General features: G+C 38.0%; 1 protein-coding gene across 7 annotated transcripts in view; it reads left to right on the top strand.

The window, feature by feature from the left end:
* tbc1d22a (TBC1 domain family, member 22a) overlaps nucleotides 1–20,000 on the top strand; it is a 144,402-nt gene that overhangs the window by 80,384 nt on the left and 44,018 nt on the right. For 4 of the 7 annotated variants that reach the window (XM_040146075.1, XM_040146084.1, XM_040146067.1 and 1 more), the window contains one exon: nucleotides 10,632–10,707. In XM_040146075.1, coding sequence (XP_040002009.1) covers nucleotides 10,632–10,707 — 76 coding nt within the window. Of the gene's footprint in view, nucleotides 1–10,631; nucleotides 10,708–11,154; nucleotides 11,424–11,964; nucleotides 12,068–17,075; nucleotides 17,156–20,000 lie in introns of those variants that run through there. The other 3 variants (XM_040146109.1, XM_040146120.1, XM_040146100.1) reach the window with 3 other exon arrangements.

The following is a 20,000-nucleotide window of genomic DNA, read 5'->3' as shown; positions in this document are numbered from 1 at the left end:
TGGAACTAGTGCCAAACTAGTGTCCAATTGTTTTGGACCAGTTCGGGTAAAATATTTAATTGCATCACAATGCAGAAACAAACCCATAAATGGAAGGTTTGAAAACCACTATGTGGTTGGGAAATTTTGTTAAGAGGAACTTACCTTTCTCCATCCATCCATGAACCAGACTTGGTATGCTTCTCTCGCAATTTTATATAATTACCTGATGTACAGCGGAACTATTTTAAAAATGTTTTTTTTTTTATTTAAACTTTTTAATACAGTAAATTGGCCATTAGCTCTGGTTATAGTGTTTCACCACCAATCTTCTTTCCCACCTCAAACTGAACATGCTATTTTAGCTGTCAATTCACTTTAGTAGCTTCTCTAATGAGCAGCTGCTTAAATTGGCAGCACTGTAGCCCCCTATCCTAAAGGAGCAGGCTGGGATAAAGGATAGGTTAGAGATCAGTTGATTCCAGGCAACTCTAATGTCTGTTTTGACCAAATCAGAAGGACTAGTAAAAATATTTTGTATAAGACAAATTTCTTGTTAGTCTTCACACTTAAAAAGCACTAAACTATTGCGAATAGTCCTCGGATGCCCCCCCCCAACATTTTTGTGTATGTATTATTGATGAAATTAAATTTACACATAAAACAGACTGCCCACTGTTGCCACATCTGTTTCTGACATGATCAAAAAATGTGGCTGAACTACATGAGTTACTGGACTAGAAGGGGGCACATTAGTCATGTTCAAATGGGTTAGTGTTCATTATTGTCAATGATTGTCCACTCATGTGACACTTTCAAGTGCTTTTAAACAGATGCATGAATATGAATGAAAGCTAAAAATAAAATAAACTGACAAAAAAATAAATTAAACTTCCACAAAGTTGACCCTAGTGTTGCCCAAGTCTCTCCAGCAGTCAATTAGTCTTGTTATGTTCTAAATTGGATAGCGCCGCCAGCAAACTTGACTAATGTAACTTTATAAGATGGTTCCATCTCTATGGTTTCAATGAATTTAAGTGGAACTGTCATCTCTGCCCAATATTGTGTTGTTGATTTAAACATGTCTTACTAATCCCAAACCATAATGTATTATTAATGTCTGCAGTGAACACAGTCAGTAAAGCATTAGTTATTTCATCCTTGTCACATTCTATAGTATATAACTGAAAGTGCTCCCAATGGGTGCACTGAGTATGTAGCAGCTATGTGCTGTCCATGTACAACTAGTGAGCCTGTGTCTTACCTGCCATGCCCAGAGAGGGAAATGAAGTCAAAAAGTTTAAAAAGTCCATTATTCTGCCAGCAAACCCCCGAGGGCTCTCAGTTTTAAAGCCAGCAGATGAAAACCTGCCTTTTATGCTAATTGTGCAGATATCCCCTTAGCAGCAGAAGCTCTTAAATGTATTTTTCCAGTGCAGGACCTAACTGTGACAAAGTTAACTTCGCCCAGGGATCTGAACTTATTATATTTCAATGGTAGTCCTAACAAATGAGGGTCCAACATGAAGATGTCTCAGACCCTTCTTTGGTTTGAATTCCATGGTTTGATGTACTAGTCTGTGGCATGATGAATACTTGTTTGGAAATGTTGATTTTTATCCATAAAGCACATAAGCTTTAGCTTTTGCTTTAACTTCATAGTCACTCCTATTTGTACCCAAAGAGTAGAGAACATGAAAGATAATTGCAGTATATTCGTTCATTTTACGACTTTTTGGCTGGAAAGTTTTTACAGATGACCTCGCAAGAATAATATTTTGATCAGGTACTATATGTCAGCTACTCCTAAAGTACTCCTAAGGTTGAGATTCCCCAGAGACTGAAAAGTCATTTATTTGGGCACAAGATAACTTTACATCTTATTTGTATAACAGGAACCCCTTTGCAGTTAATTCATCAACAAAATAAATACACATAATTTAAATAATGTACACAAAGATTAATTAGACTACAGCTCCCTCTCTTGCTAATCCACATCTGAGCTACCTCCAGTGCCTCCCTTGGAGCATGAGCCAATTGGAGTGTGTCTGCTCATTGTCAAGGCAACCATCTGTTTTCACGGTGTCAGCAAGAGATGGGGTCTCCCTTGAGTGGGAACAGGGGTCCGAGGACCGATTTCTAGCAGACGGTAGCCAGACCAAACCAGACGCTATATCTTGTTCTAGTTTCCCCAAGGGTTCTCTACCTTCACCTTGGGCTGTCACTAAATCTCCCACTTACACACACACACACACACACACACACACACACACACACACACACACACACACACACACACACACACACACACACACACATAGGAGGAATGATCTGCCAGCTGGTGTGTGATGCTTGACAGCATGTTTGTATATGTGGTTGTATTGTCTATCTTCCAAACCTTATTGATGTGCCTGTAAAAGTATCTGCTGTTTGAGAGCAACTTAGACCTTAACACACCCACCTCCCTCCATGTCAGCCATACATACTTTCCCCCTTATCGTTTTCCTTTCTTTTACAAATTAAGTGGCATCATCTTAACTAAAGTAGCTTACATGCAGGTCAGTGGAGATGGAAGCAGTAACACCTGCTGAGGATAAAGGCCAAGGCTGGAAAATCAGGCACAGGAACGATGGATGAAGACATCTTTGTAATAAATGTGGCTTAAAGAAAAGAGTTTGCACTGTTATGCTGGATGAAAACCTTGTTAGCAGAGAGAGAAGTGGTGTTGATCATGACAGGGGTCATGTAAGGCAAGGCAGATTTCTTTATATGGCACAATTCATACTCTGGGGCAGTCTCAAAGTACCTGTTAACTAACTGCACGTGCTTCTTTGTGATATAAAAAAAAGCTTTTATGTTTGCTCTTTTAAATAATCAGTATTGAGGTGCTCTTGGGTAAACAGGCCACTTCACAAGGAAAATACTATAAATAAGCCAATTTGAAGGTATGAAAGATGTAAAAGATGTTCCCTTATATTTAAAATGATGTCTGGCTCTGTGTTCTCTTCAGATGTAATTGTCCAAGAGATACGGACTTATGTAAAAGCCAGGTTACAGTCTGCTTCCTGCAGTGACCTAATTTCTTAAACATCATGTTTATGAGAAACACTGCTTCAGATATTGGGAGAAAATATTGGAAGACCCCATATTCTACAGCCAGAGAAAGCTGATTTTTTTTTCTGCCATGCATATAGGTAACTGAGTTTCTATTTGCCTTTTTTTATCTGTCCGTCACCTCTTTCTCTATCACCTTCTCTTTGCCTCTTTAGAATGAAGGCATCTAGCTCCTCCAGTGTATCTGTCAGATGTAGGAAAAACATACGTACACTGTACGTTCACAGAGAGGGAAAGAAAGGAAATGTATAGTGTTTGTATGAGCATCATGTGCCCACCATCCATTATCCAAATATCGGCACAGTGGATGAATGATTTGTTTGGATTTGTGTTGGCTGGATCTCAACAAGGCTGCGATAAACTGAATACTTTACTGATAATTTATGTTTAGTGTGATAAAGGTTTGTGACATCAGAAAGCTTTTTTTTCATTAACCAAAAGCACCCAAACTTTTCAAACGTTAAATGTTGTCCAAATACAAGCAGCTTTACAACAAGTCTAAAATTGGCAGTTGAAAAAAATGTTGGTTTTACATCAAAAATTGTCTCATCAAAGAATAAGTAAAGAGGCCTGGAAATCTAAGAAAGCATTCAGTGTCAGCTTTTTGTACATGAGCTTTTAGCAATGCATGAGGCATGGTGGTAGGGATGGCAATGTTTGTCTGCCAGTCAGCTGGTCCACCTCTTTGGTCCAGACTGAAATATTGTGACTAGCGTTTGATGGAATTCTATGAAATTTGGTACAGATATCCACAGTGGATTGAAGATTAATCCTACTGACATTTGTGATCCTCTGACTTTCCTCCAGCAGCACCACGAGGCTGGCATTTTTTTTTTTTTTTTTGCTGAAATATCTTAACTTAATTATCCATGGTGTTGATAGGATGAATCCTCATAATTTTCTGCTGTTGCCACCAGCAGATCAAAGTTTTCACTTACTGTTTTCTGTGAAACATCTCAACATCTATTCAATGGATTGACACAAGATTGGGTACAGACAGTCATGGTTCTCAGATAATGAATCCTGCTGACTTTGGTGATCCTCTAACTTCCTCTAGCACCAGGATGAGGTTGACCGTTTTGGTTTTTAGTACAATGTCTCAACAACTATTACTATGATGGATTACTGTGAAGTTTGGTACAGACATTCAAGATGAATTGTAATTTCTTTGGTGGTCACTTAAATTTTCCTCTAGCACCATCATCAGGTCAAAATTATTTTAGCCTCAGCTGTACTTCATGTTCAGTGCCAATTAGCAAATGTTAACATGATAGCAAAATAACCTAAGATACCTGAAATGGTAAACGTTAGCAGTTGAGCATTTAGCTCAGAACACTGCAGTGCCTAAGCACAGCCTCAGGGGGCCACAGCATGGCTACAGACTCTTAAACTTGTTGATACTCTGCAGTGGACACATTTGGGTTGTTACCAAAAAGGAATTTAGGTTATCCGGCCCTAGGCACATACTGGCCCTACCTTCAGACTTTTACCATCAGCTGGATGAAATGCTCTGCTGTGTCTAAAACCTACCTTCTTACATTGCCAGTACACATTAAAGTTTACTGCCCTCAAGCTACAAGCCATAGATGTTCACACAAAATCAAAGCAGCAGGATGAAATCTGGCCACTCCTCCTGTACCTCTGAACAACTGTAATTGTCTACACCTTTGTCTACACCTTATCACAACCCGTTGTCTCTCTCAAATTATCACTTTCTGCTTCTCTCTCTCTTTCTCTCTCACATGAACAGTCACACACATGCCTGAGACTGACAGATCACTGCCCTGTCCTTCAGTCTTCTTCAGTCTACAACACTGTCCATTATTGTCTTCCCTTTATCTTGACCTGTCATCTCTCTCTTTCTCTCTCTCTGTCCTTATGTCTCTCTCTCTTTCACACGTACCCATACCCTTGCAGTATTGTTGTGTTGGTTCTGTCCAACTTGCTGATAGACATCCAGTGCCTCAATAGGAGGCAATCTTACTCCTGTGTGGAGCCATTGTTGTCTCTAATAGAATGAACTGAGAGGTGAAGACGAGCTATTGATTCAGCTGACTGAGAGAGAATGAGAACAAAGAAGGAGAGAACGTGAGACTATTAAAACCTGGCTAACAAAAGGGAAACACAGACTTATTGTTTGTGTGTCCGTTTGTTCATTTGGGTGAACTGGGGCAGTTCCACTTAGTTGTTGGCTCAGATGTGGTGGATGGACAAATGGCGGGAGAGGAGGAAAATGTATGAATAATGAAGGAGTGAGAGTTGATTTCCTCTTGTTGCCTCAGCTGATCAAAGATCCAACATACTGGATTTAACAAAGAGAGGAAGTGAGAGGAAGAGGAACAGGCAGAAAAGGTAGAAAATAGAAAATGGAACAAAAAATAAGAAATAGGAGGTGAGATTGAAGAAGAAAAAGGGAGAGGGATTGGGAAGACGATGAGGAGAGAAGGTGAGGAAATAGGAAGAGAAGTAGTTGAGACAAAGGTAAAAGAAAATTTGAAGAAATTGAATAAATGGGAATACAGAAAAAGCAAAAAAAGGATGAAATTAAAGCAAAAAAAATGTATTGTTACAAATAAGTCTCAAGAAAAAAAAAACAGATCTAACCAACTACACAGATCAAACTAACTTGTCACAAAATAAAAAGCAGTGCAGCATGGAATAAAATGAAACACCAGAGAACACAACAAAGGAGAGGAGACATAATAGCATGTAAAAAACACTAAGTGAAGTCTAGTCTCATTAGCACCACAAAACTCATGAAAATAAACATTGAATTAGAGAACATAAGGTGGGGGAGGGGAAGACTGAGACATTGATAAAGGGATAAATGAGAGAGATGTAGAAGGACTACGATGTAGAAGGAACAGAGTAAGACTGTTAGAGGTAAGAGGGAAATAAAGGAGTATGAAAAATAGAAAAAAGGAGGGAGAAAATGGGGAATGCAATAAAAATATAGGACAGGAAAAGGAAGCAAGACAGAAGGCAGTAGAGGGAGGAACAAGAAAAAGAGATGAAGCAAGAAAAGAAGGTAAGCACCAGAAAGCACAGAGAAACAGGAGTTTTGAAAACCTCTTGACCAACTTTTTTATTTTTCTTATTTCTAACTTCTGGTTGCGATTACATTTCTAGAGCAGAGAGAAGTGTAATTTTCCCTTTATTTCACTAAAGCAGAAAATACCGCAGTAGCACAATGGTATAATATTAAAAGTTAAAGTCTTTCTCATATAAGTTGACTTAAATGAAGCTATGGAAGAACATACAGTGGAATGAACCAGAGTATCAGAAGTAAAAGAAGCGATCTATAGCAATGCTGACTATTTCGCTTATCTTGCACACGTGTACGAAAAACTTGAACTTCAAATATAAGTATTTTAAAGTTGTAGCTGGTGTAAATACTTCACATGCTGCTGGCATTTCAATATTCAAGAGTTTGTTATAGGGTGTCATGTGAAGATTTTGACCACCAGTAGTGCTATGGAGCAATGTTTTTACAAGTTGGCCCTTTTTATTGGTATTGTGCAACACAATCATTAATGTATTACAGGAACTGGATATGGAACTCAAAGTTGGTACCCATGCTTGTCTGGTGCATAAGCCAAAAAAGTTTGTCCAGATACTGAATTTGCTTCTTTTTTTTTTTTTCACCAGAAAGCTAAAAAAGAGACAGGATGAAATTGTAAAAGTTTAAAAAAAAAAAGAAAAGAAAATTGAGTGAACAATTTACTAAAAATGATTAGTCACAGCTTTAATGATGGGCGTTTCTCAAACCGGACTCTCCCCACTCCCACTCTGCCACAGAATGTAACTCTGTTTGTAGTCACAATCAAAGCTGAATTAAGCACCCCTCATTAAGGTGTACTGTCTAAATGCAGCGGCAAGCTTTGGGACGATCATTCCTTTCTCCGGCAAAAAAAGGAACTGTCATAACTTTTTGTAACTTTTCATGAAAAATAGCCAACAACAAACTTTGTTTTCTGTACAGGCAATCATCTTAGAAATTGAAGGGTGGAGATTGTGACAGACATAGAGATAGACAGTGGTGATAGAAAGTGGTGGGGATGAGCAAAAATATGATGAAGTGAGCCAGACAGATTTGAAATAAAGAAAGTGTGAGACAAAGTTATAAAAGAGGGGGGGAGACAAAATAAAGAGTGAGAGAATAAAAAAACATGAAAAGAAAAGGGATATTAGACTGATTGAAAAGCAATAGGAGACCGACATGAAAAGAGCAAGAAAGAGAGAGAGCATTTGACGAAAGGTATGGAGAATTTGAATAAAAAAGCAGAAAGAAGATGGCGAGGGAGACAGAAAGAGAGAAGGAAGGGCAGTTGATTAAAGCCAGCAGCTTCAATAATGCAAATGTAATTACTTGTACTGCCCCTCACACTTGCTTAGCACCTAACCATATTAACACTGGTGTGGTAGAAAGAGAGAACCGGAGAGATAGAGGAACTCTGGATGAAAAATGGAGACAATAAACAAATGTAAAATTAGCAAACAAAATTAAGTGAAGTTCAGGGGTGGTCCAGATAATAAAAATAAATGTAGCATGAAGGAAATATGAAGAAATGTTAGGGAGGGATCACAGAAAAATGTGGGAAGGAACACACTATAATCCCCTCACACACACACGCAAAGAAACACAGGCACACACTCACACACACACACACATACCTTGTCAGTTGAATGAAATAGGTAAGGAAAGGAATCATACAAAAACCTAAACAAATTGAAGACCAAGGGAAAAACTGTAGTGAATGAGAAGAGATGGGGAGAAGAGGTTAAGTTACAATTAGGGACAATGGGTGGATGGAAGGATGGACAGATGCTATACATGGAGGAAATTTTAAAAAAATGGCAGGAAAGAATACAATTTCTCCACTGCCAGCCACTGATGGACTCAGGAGGAAACTCATGCCTTGGTTCTGCTGAGCCTGAAGGACAACTGGAGCTGTTTATTGCTAACTGACTTCTCCTCCCCTCTCTTTCTTCCTCTCTCCTCTCTCCATCTCATTTTCTCTCTCCTCCTCGCTCCCTCTTTCCATCTGTTGTATAGTTTGCCACATCAGCTGTTCTCCAGCCACACTGAAATGACCCCTCAAGGAAATGTAATCCACATTGTGTGTCTGTGTGTTTGGGTGTACACACACACACAAAATGCTTATGTGCTTTTCTCACATGTATTGTATTCTGCAAGTTCAAATAACCGACACTGCCTAGTCCAGTGATCATATTCACTTGTGTTCATATCCTAAAAAAAAAATCCTAAAATATTTTCATTAAATCATTCCAAGATACGTTGTCACATTATATATTGAAACATAAAAATATACAATTTTCTTACTCAGAAAGTAAAGTAAGCAAAAAAGAGATGCATACTTGTCTTTGTATACAGCACATATACACATTACATTTAACATTTTAGTGTTTATTGCACTTGTGAAACTTTCTATCATTTGTCTTAGAGGTTGAAACTTTATCTCAGGTGTAGACAGCTTTTAACACTTTTGGCTCCAGGCACAAAACTGTTTTTTTGTACTTTCAGTGATGTGCCGCGGAGAGTTTCTCATTAGCTTCAAATATGGACTTAATGCACCTTTAGTCTTTCAGGAAAACTGGATTATGCGAACATCAAGATTTATTTGATGTGAATAATTGCAGTCAAGGTTTGTTGCTAATATATTAAAATGCAGAATTTAGATTTGCGTAGAAAAAAATTGTACAAATAGAAAAATGTATTTTATTAGAATGGTGAGAATGTTAGATATGAGAGAACAGAACAGCACAGCAACACAACTAATCGGTTGTCTAACCGAAGATTTACTTCAGTTTTACTCAAATCAAAACTAACCGTAACCCCCTGTACAGTCTCATTTACCATTAAGTAGAATGGGACACTGCCAAAAGAGATGCTCAAATGTTGCTGGGATCACGATAACAACATAAAAGGAGGTGTTACAACCTAGTGTGACAGCTCACTTTGTTCAACAAGACCAGGTCTATTGATATGTTGACATATATGTTGTGATAAGACAGTGAGCTAGCCCAATCGGTTTATCTGAAACCCTCACTTAAACAGTGGGCAAGATGCTGGTGTTCCACTGGGACTGATATGATACAATTTCTTTTCCAATCATGAAAGTGTACATTTCCATCGCAAAATGTCACACAAAATATACACTGCACTCTACAAAAAAAATATACTGTATTCCATGGCCCAAGTTTTAAGTACACTGGCAGCCTGCAGTCATTTCACTGCCTATGCTCCGTCACAACTGTTTGACCAAAAACGAAGAACATCTTATATTGCTTTACCTTTTGACGTCACATCAAAAGCTAAGTTCATAAAAAACATAAAGGTGCTTTTTGAAATCACTCCCTTGTGAAAACACCCAACACATAGAAATTGACTGTATAAGCAATAAATATATAGTCACAATAAAAAAAAAAAAAAAACTAACACATCTAACAACTGTTGCATAGCTTTTTTTTGGACCATTTAGGACATCATAGGCCCGGTGTCCATCTCCCTATATTTGGCTTTACATGTAGCTTAACAAATCATTCCAACCGTCTAATTTTCAAGTTTTGTTAACTTACATGCCTTATCCAGACTACATAAGATACAGAAACTACTTGAAAGGTACAATAATGAAATGAATATATATATATATATATATATATATATATATATGTATATATATATATATATATATATATATACATTTATATGTGTATATATATATTATATATATATGTGTATATATATATATATATATATATATATATATATATGTGTATATATATATATAAATTTATTTATTTTTTTAAACTATGAGGCCAGGACCCATTCACAGCTCACTTGTTCTTACAGGCACATTCACAGTCCAGTCCATCCACAGGCCTCTAATTTGTCTTCAAGGCCAGAAATGTTCATGTTTTGTCATGCCAGTGCTAGTTAGATGGCCTATTTTCTCAATTTACTGTTTTTAAAGATGGCTCAGGCTTGTGTAAGGTGTGAAATGAGGCCTGTCAAACACTTCAAATCTGTAATTGCTCCTGCACTTCTATGAAAATGAATCCTCAAAGTGAAAATGTGAAATTTCATACCCTTTTGAGTGTGTGCTGTGATACAAGGACTCTCAGGCCAAATGGCTGCAAAACACCAATGTGAAACAAATCACGTTAGTTTTCTCAACAACGGATCGATTTCACAGCTTGTCTCAGAAATGATAGAGAAATATGACAAACATTTATTTAATAAAATATCTGCTTGATCTCCTTAGCTCTTTCTTTGCTTTTTTTTTGTCATGTGGTCAGTCCAGGTTCACAGGGGTATTACCCGCTTATTAGTCTGACCTTCGTGATCCTTATTGTTGCTTGTTATTATTTCTACATCATGTTTGAAGCCTATTTCACACCTGCAGCCATTCACTTTGTGAGTCAGAATACATATAACACACCAGCTATTTAAATTTTCACGGTTGTAGATGGATCATTGGCCCATATTGACTCCTTCTGACTTTTCTTCGCCTCAGGACAACTATACATTTGCCCAGCCAGGCATCCAGAGGAAAGTCAAGGCCTTGGAGGAGCTGGTCAGCAGGATTGATGGTGAGTCATCTGCCTTGCCTCCATCCCTCCATCCACCCATCCATAAAGTACCTTCTATTCACAGCTCTGCCATTTTGACTCGATTTCCATTTGCGTGTTCTTGTCTTTCCTGTTGCTTCTGTTTTCTTCTTCCTTTTTCTATTTCTTTTTCCATACTTATCTTTTCTTTTTTTTATCAATATGTCATCCATCTATTTCCCTGTCTTCTGTCTTCTCTCAAACACACCAACCATCACATTCATGCAAACACAAAAATACACTCAAAAACACAATCTTCTGTAGAGTTGTTTGCTTTACGATGGACATGCAAGACAATGGACTTCGGTCACAAATGTTTTGTTATTTTCTTCTCTTACATTTGTTTTGGAAAATATTAGATAAACAAGATTTTTGTTCAGTATTTCTTCATTTTCTCTTAGTTTCCAAAATGTCATTTGTGTTTTACAGCAAACCATATAAGGTTTTGTGTATGGTATATCAGTACAAATTTGGTTCTTACCTATGAGAATTTTGGAGCCACACAAGGGAAACCTCATCTTGTGCATATTACATGTAAGAATATTTCAAATATGAGGACTATTGTGATGCCTTTGCCTCAAGTATGCATGCCACAGGGTCGAGGAAGGGTGGTGTTGATTGGACAAAAATAATCTTGCATAAATGTCTTGAAGTTTGTAGTGATGTATCTTCTGCCAGGCAACAGGAATAAAAAAGCAGATTTTAAAAAATGTCGCTTCAAAAATTGCCTTAATGTTGATCTCTTTGCTCAATTTTGGCTTGCAGTTAGCTTAACACTTGAACTTTCTTTGATATTTTAAAATCTTTTAGAACTGGATACACACTAGGAAGTAACATTTTGTCAGTTTGCAATGACATGACATTGCGATCGTTTCTTGCTCATTTTCATTCCATCCGGCTGTCAAGGAACTGTGTACCTGGTGATTATTAGCAAGAAGCAATAGCCTGCTGAGCCCTGGAAGCTAATGTATGCACATGGAGTGTACTCGCACAAAGCTTGATGACATTTCGCATACACTCAACTTAGTGTTAATTAGAAAAGCGGATTTCCTCAGTCTAATTCCCATTTTGTCAAAACAATAAATGTACAAATATCACCTGGTTTTCTTTTAGCTACCCAGATTTTCCTTTCTCACTTTAAATGTGTTTGGCATTTTAAATTGATCACGATACCTTGTGCAAATCAAGGTTTTATCAAAGCATGCCTTTGTACAATGGTTATGTTCTGGGCTAACCTAGGTGTTGTCTGACTATCCTGTCATCCGCTCTGTCAGCCAGAGGGAGGGGAGGACTCAAACCCTGCATTCAAATCGATAGAGAGAGAGTGCATATATGTGTGTGTCTGTGTGTGTCTGTGTGTGTCTGTGCGTGTGTGTGTGTGTCTGTGTGTGTGAACGTCAGAGAAAGTTACTCCATATATGTAGGCCTTTCTGTTTGCATGTACGATTGTGACTAATAAACTTATCTAGAGAACAGGGATCTGCGTGATATACTGATACACTAAGCGTGTGTTTTATTTGTACCTTTGTGAGAAATTTCTGTGTATTGGAGTGTATGTGTGGCTCAAAAATTATGTATGTGCATCTTATCTATGTTGAGAAAGAAAGAAATTGACACAAAGAAAAAGGAAAAAAATAAGCCGTGTCCTTCCACCATCCAAGCTCCACCGCACCCCAACAAAATCATAAAAAAGGACTCAACATTCTACTGTATCTTACTCCATAAGTGCCCTGTCATCATAGTTGGGGCAGAGCCATTTTATAAACTTGCTAGATTGACATTACCAGCTCTAATGAGATCACAGATAGCGTTTATCTTGTGTCACAGGATTTTTTTTTGCTTGGCTGTCGACATAGCATCTGTTTTTGGAACAATGACCTCTAATCTCTTCCAAAATTACCTATCATCGCTTATCAGCTGCAGGGTTATCCAGAGTGCTGTTTATTTTGAGAAAGGTTGGGGTCCATGTCTTTTCACAACAGGCAGATGTTTTGACTACAGATTAGCAAATATTACTTTTTCACTTCTGAAAGTTATAGAATCAGATTTTTAATGAGATTTTTTAAATGAGTTCTTTATTGTTTTTCTCTGTCTTTTAATGATTTTTGTATGTTTCTTTTGAGATTACCAATCCATTACATTACTAGCACTAATAGTATTTAATCTTGCAGCTCATTGTTTTAGATATGTTAGACAAAGCTAGTTGCAAAAAAAATAAATCCATTATCCTCCATTAGAGAGAGCCAGAAACCTTCCAAAAAGGCAAAAGAAAATGCATTAGCTGTTGCTATGGGACTTTGGTATTCATTTTTAGCCTTTGCATCAGTTTGGTATCTGATACAGGGACATTAGTAGTAGATGGGGTATTTTTTAAGACGGTGGGAGGAGAGACAAGGATGGTGAGGAAGAGGGAGCCTGGGATGTTTATGACCTCAGCTCAGTGTTTCATTGCATTAATGTTTGCAGTACTGGGTCAGCGGGGATAGGACATTGCTGATCTGTCTCGCACCACTTTCTCTGTCACCTTCTCTCTGATTCTTTAAAATGACTGCGTGTAGCTCCTCCTATACAGTATATCTGTCAGATATAGGGGAAAACATACATATACTGTACAGTCCCAGAGAGGATGCTTCCGTTACTCTACATCCATGTAATACATAGTGTACACTATATACTTCACGTGTGTAGTGCATGAATTTCGACAGGGTAGTTTTGTTTCATATCAAACACCACTATTGTACACTGAAATAATAATGTGCTGGCTTGCATTTGCGTTATCATTACCAAATCATTACAGACTGCTAAATTATTTTTTATCCAATAAACATACTGAGGGCTTCTATCCGACAACAGTATAATGGTACATAGTGAAGCCCTGTGTAGACATATGTGAGGTAATTTGTATGGTGCGGTGTTCATCGATGAAACCTTCGCAACAGCTACAGCTTCCTTAGCTGCTGTTTTCACAAGTTTGAAAGTAGGTTGGTGATCCCTCTCCTTCTGCTGCGTAGCCAAGATGGCAACCATTGAGGATGAGAAGTGTCCAGCCTTTCACACTCAACTTTTTGACTTTTATGAATACACCATCCAGGTACTCATAGTGCAATGCATGTTGCCATAATTGTGGGAATGCACTTACACACTAAAGATAGCAAATGTAAGTATGGAAGAATGTGAAATAAGAAACACCATTAATGTACAGTATTTTTATGTCCATGTCCCCACCATCCATTACTCACCATATCTTTTAGAGTGGGGGTGTCTAACTGAAATGTACAGTAGAAATGTTACCTACAGTGCATTCAGAAAGTATTCAGACCCCTTCACTTTTTCTCGTTTTGTCATGGTTTAGGAATTTAAATGATTTAAGCATAAGCCTTTTTTCCCTCATCAATCTACAATCAATACCCCAAAATAAAAGGTGAAAACATAATTTTAGAAGTTTTAGCAAATTTATTAAAAAGGAAAAACTGAAATATCACATTGACATACGTATTCAGACCATTTGATATGACACTTGAAGTTTAGCTCAGGTGCCTCCCATTTCTTTTGATCATCTTTGAGATGTTTCTACACCTTGACTGGAATCCACCTGTAGTAAATTCAATTGATTGGACATTATTTGGAAAGGCACACACCTGTCTATATAAGATCTCACAGCCGACAATGTATATCAGAGCAAAAACCAAGCCAAAGGAAGTGCAAGCAGAGCTCAGAGACAGGATTGTATCGAGGCATAGATCTCAGAAAGGATACAAAAGTGGCCTCCATAATTCTTAAACGGAAGAAGTTTGGAACAACCAGGACTCTTCCTAGTGCTGGCCACCTGGGCAAGCGGAGCAACTTGGGGAGAAGGGCCTTGGTAAGAGAGGGAACGAACCCCGCAGTCACTCTGCCTGAGCTCCAGAGATCATGTGTGGAGATGGGAGAAAATTTCCAGAAGGACAACCAATTCAAGGCATCATGTCTGGCTTACTCCAGACATGACACTGTGAGATCGTATAGTCAGGTGTGTGCTTTTCCAAATCATGTCCACATATAATATTTCAGTATTCCTTTTTAATAAATTTGCAAAAATTTCTCAAATTCTGTTTTCGCTTTGTCATTGAGGGGAAAAAGTATACACAATTTATTTATTTACATAACGAAATGAGAAAAAAATGAATACTTTGGCAATGCACTGTATGGCATACAACAGGGTAACAAATTATTGTTGGAGCAAAAACAAAGTTCCCAGAAATGAATTTCTTTGTTAACAGTAACATTAATTGCTTTATAAACATGTAAATTACAATGTATAGATACACCGACTGTGAGTCTCTTTGGAAATGTTTAGCAGTGTCTTTCCCTACCTTGGAAGTTTTACGCCATTAAACAGACGACAATGCACTGACCAAAGCTTGGTTAAGATCACCCTTTAACATACTTTCAAATTGCAATGATTGCCTGTGTTTAAGGCAGCTGGGAGGTCCAACAAAATTGAAATGGACTGATTTTTAGTGTCTTAAGGCAGCAATAATTGTCAGTGTTTTAACGATAAAGCAGGCGACTAAAGCGCATGCTTAATCAGTCATCTTTAATCAGTATAATAGAGCTAAAATATTTTCTTTGCACAAAAGATCAAATGTTTTCTGCAGGTCTTATTGTTATTTTTGTTGTTATTATAATTTTTTTCTGTGAGTCCACTCCCATGGCGTAAGCTCTGAGTGAACCCGAAACAAGGAGACCAGAAAAACCTTACAGATTTGCTAAAAAATGTTAAAAATCAAAGATGTTAATTTCTTCACTTTGATTCTTTTAGTTGAAAACAGCGGTTGACATTGTTGGAAGGCTCTTACTTTGAAATATCATTCTTCTTCCCTTTACTTGCCCCTCTCTCAGACCCTCACCCCTCCTCTGTAATTATTCCTACTATTAATAAGTGACGCTAACTCCCATTAGCCTTGTTTGACGCTTGCACGTGTACCTCCTTAAAAGACAAGCTACTTTGTCGGCATGCTTGTAATGTTTTTCTGATCTCTTTATCCCTCTGTTATCTCTTTCTGTGTATTTGTTGCATGCAAGTGCTTTAGCACAAGTTCATCAACATGCAAATTCCGCAAAGTTGAATTTATTTATGTAAATTGGAGGATGCACTGGCAGTGCGCACTCTGAGGCTGAATAAAAAGGCTCGTAGCTGGTTGGTGAGACTGTGTTGCATAATGAAAGGCTGAAAAGGCTACAATGTTTTTTTAAGGGTTTGAGAAAGAAATTCAAGATAATGTGCCTTTCTGTAGCAGCAGTTGCTTTTTGAAGTGGCCAGTGGATTTTGTGCGTTTGTGTTTAATCTGTGTATGTTTACGTTTTTTATTTCTTTTATGTGTGAAATTTTTGTTTTAGCAGCTTTTATAATTAAATTCACACTTGTGTATGTGTATTTTATGTTTTGTTTTTTTCTTTTGAAATTGTGCCATTTTTTTAAAGGCTTATTAAGTTCCGTTTCAGCCCTGCTCTGGTTTATAACCTGCCCAAGGTCAATTATACTATCTTTTCCTGTCTCCCCAAACAGTCCTTTCACAATCTCCAGACATCACCTGTATCATCACGGACCCTACTCTTTATGCCCGCAGCAATTTCACATACATAAAATACAGTACGTTGGATGTTTTACTGTTTTACCAGCGTTTATGTTGCGAAATTCACAGATGTTACACTGCACCCTTTTTTTTTTTTTTTTTTCAAACATTCTATACCAAACTTTTAGGGGTATTTGAAAATTAGGTCACTACAGTGTCTATTCCTTTGCGAATAGACATTTCTCACTAGCAATTTGCTTAGGCCCCCCGCAGATTAAATTTGGACCCCGCCTCATTTAAAAACGGGTGTAAATGTTTACAACTTCAATCAGAGGAAGAAGCGGAATTATCCTCATGGTCACAAAAAGAGAAAAAAAACACCATGAGTGAATTCCGTGAAAAGCAATCATGTAAACTTGTGTTCTCTCCTCTCCAAGTTTGATGTCAGCAAATAACAGTAACGTTAAGTTGATGTTCTAGCTTGCCTATAGAAAATATTGTATTCAATAATTTATATTAAATAAATGGACTAGTTGAAGTATGAGAACAAGCAAATGACACAAAACAAATTCAAAATAAAGCAACTGTATTAGAAACAGACTGAGTGACAGAAAGATGAGAGAAAAAATGTAAGCCAGTAGAGAGTGGGAGAGAAAAGTGTGTGACTGTAATTACGTTTTGCACCAAGGAAAGCATGAAGTCAGGCAGAAATGGCCTCATCAGTAGAATCCTTGGAGCTGCTCACTAGTCACTGTATGACCTCTGATCTCCTGCTGTCCACCTGTACTTCACTAGCCATGGGCCACAGTCCACTGTGGAGAGCGGACTAGCCGGCATCGTGGCCTCCGTCCTAAACTTAACCAGCAGTAGGAAGGAAGACGAGGCTCATCAGTCAGTGTCTGACTGATGAGCCTGATGTGATCCACAACTTCCCTCAGCCCCCATTTCTATGTTACCCAGCTTGCTGAGCCCTGTGCTAGCTGGAAAGCAGCCCATGGTTAAAAAGTCACAAGAACTGACATGCACTTCATTGTGTTCTTCTTTCTTTTGTTCTTTTAAAAAAAAAAAATGTCTCCTCTCTTTTCCCACTGTGATAACTCCTTACGACAAACAACTCTCCTTTCCACCACTCCCACATTATACACCTCCTCCTCTCTGCATTTGGTGAAGTCACTAATATTAGGGAGAGCAAGGTCATTAGTGTCATTTAAAATTGTCTAAAGTTGTTCCACTTTCTCCCTATCTTTTTGGCAGCTAGCTAAGATCTGTCACCATGAGGCATTCGCCATTAATGAGCTTGCCTTGTTTATGCTTTTACAGCAGTATGTGATAATTAAACAGCAGAGAGGAGTGTGAAATAACAGCTTTGTGTTTACTTTGCCCCCTGCTCATGTGGTAGAGTGTGTGCCTAATTGTTAAACATGAATGTGTGAGCAGTGGCAGACAGGTGTCATTCAAGTGTTTGTGGTATATGTTTGAGAGTAATAATGTATGCGCTCTTGGCTAGAAATACCTTGCATAATGTTTCACCAATTAAAGTTTTATTAAAACTGTATTTGGGGGTGTATGCATGTGTGTGCTTCTCAGTGTACCCTGATTAAGAGCACAGTGTATGAGAGAAGAGGATGCTATAGTTTCTCCCCAACTGGCTTTTCTCAAAGAATCTCTGACAGCTCTATAATTACATTTCTATTATGAAAAGTGTGTGTGTGTGTGTGTGTGTGTGTGTGTGTGTGTGTGTGTGTGTGTGTGTGCGCGCGCGCGCGTGTGTGCGCGTGTGTGCGTGTGTGTCTGCGCCTATATGTGTGAGAGTGAGTGAGTGTCATGGGATTGACGACTATGAAATAGGGAGTCGCTGAATACTGAGTGGTATTTTTAATCTTTTGTTATGTAAAGAAGCATTAAACAAACATTTATCAAGAACAGAGAAAGGAACAAAGGCAGCCATTCTCAGTGTCATAGCCCCATATGCAGCAAGTTTTCAACTGACATTTCTGCGTCTCATCCATTCTTCTCAGCGAGTGTTCATGCCAGCCTGCCATGCCATGACACTGACATCGACACTGACGTTTGAACTCCACATTGAGAACATATTGAGACCACCTGATGCAGGGAATGATCTTCTCTCTGTGGGGTTTATTTGGAAATGAGACATAAGCTGAACCAATTATAGAAGGAGAAAACAAAAAAACATTTTCTGGGTATAAGGAGACAGATGGGGACATCTAATAGCCAGCTGATGTTTATGCTTGGAAGTTGAGCCTAACGAAACAAACTAAATGAAAGCTGCAGTCTCGACTGATGCTTATATTCATTCAGCTGTTTCTTGATCTAATACCAGCTCGTACATATACCACAGAAGAGGAATTACAGTAATGTGCACAGAAAAGCCATCATACCTACTTTGAAGAATAAGGCTGTTGATATTCTTTATTTTTCTTATTGTCAAAAAATGCCTTGAAAAGACCAAAATCAACAATGAATGGATTTTACTTAGAAGTTTTGTCCACGAAGTTAATGCCTTATTCTTCTGTGTCACAGACCTCCGTTAGGTACAGTCAAACCGCAGGAACTTTCCCTGGGAACGGAAACCTTTTGAGGAATTCAGCTCCCCTACTTGCGCTTCCAATGAGCCAGTTAAACAGGGTGACATGCTACCTCATAGTGCCAAACAAGAGCAGTGTTTGCCCATTTTGAGTAACGATTACTGAAAGCTACAGTGTTCAGCTGTTTCAGAAAATTATTTGGCCTTTTTTAAAAATTAAAGTGTATATTTGTGACTTGTTTTATAAAGATTTACACCTTGAGGTTTAGAGCCACAGACAGGTTGGGAAAACCCTGACAGATCAAGAAAGACTAATGCGTTTTTGAAGGACGGGAACTGGATTTTTTTTTTAAAACTCCTCCTCTGCCAAAGTCTTTGATGTCATGTGATGACTGGTTAGCTAAACTTTGTCCAATAAATCAGCAATTTATGGGTTAATGTGACTTGTTTATAAGCCCTAATGTACCTGACTTTGGTCAGTGGCAGCCTAAATAAACCAAAACAACATTACAGTAAGGCATGTTGGGACATGATGATAATATTCCAGAGAGGGATAATTTAATATTTTACCATTCTCAGTAGTAACTACATACATTTTAGTCATAACCAAATTACAGTTTTTTTCTTAACGCTAGAAAATCACATGACAGTTGTTTCACAGAGCTCAAACTGCAAACAGAGCAAATGAGGCTTAGAAGGAAATGCAGCATGCTTCATAGGATACACTGAATAGATACAGTATATTTTAAAATACATAGTGTGTGTTTCAACAGGGAGGACCAACAAGTGTGCCAAATAACATTAGTAACTTTAATTAATACTTACATAGGGGTGAAGAATCACACACACATGTGCTTTGTATAGGATTGAAATCACCCTACATAAAAAGGATAAATATACACAATTTTGTTAAAAGCGATAGGGGTTTGAAGATGTTTTGTATAGACTGACCTTGTATAGGCCAGAAATGGACAAAGACTCAGCTCAGCAAGCAATAATGTCAAAGAAATAATAAAAACAAACACAATAAATCACATATACATGCCTTCTGTCCTCACCTTTGGATGCCATTGACCTACAGTATATACCCTCCATTCTTCACCAGACTGACATGCAATTGCTTTTCATTAAACGATAAATGCACTCCCTTTTCACACCCTTATTTGGTGTGTTAC

The sequence above is a fragment of the Xiphias gladius genome, chromosome 2 (genome assembly GCF_016859285.1).
Source record: "Xiphias gladius isolate SHS-SW01 ecotype Sanya breed wild chromosome 2, ASM1685928v1, whole genome shotgun sequence".
NCBI classification, from domain to species: Eukaryota; Metazoa; Chordata; class Actinopteri; order Istiophoriformes; family Xiphiidae; genus Xiphias; species Xiphias gladius.
This window is presented reverse-complemented; position numbering and strand designations above follow the sequence as displayed.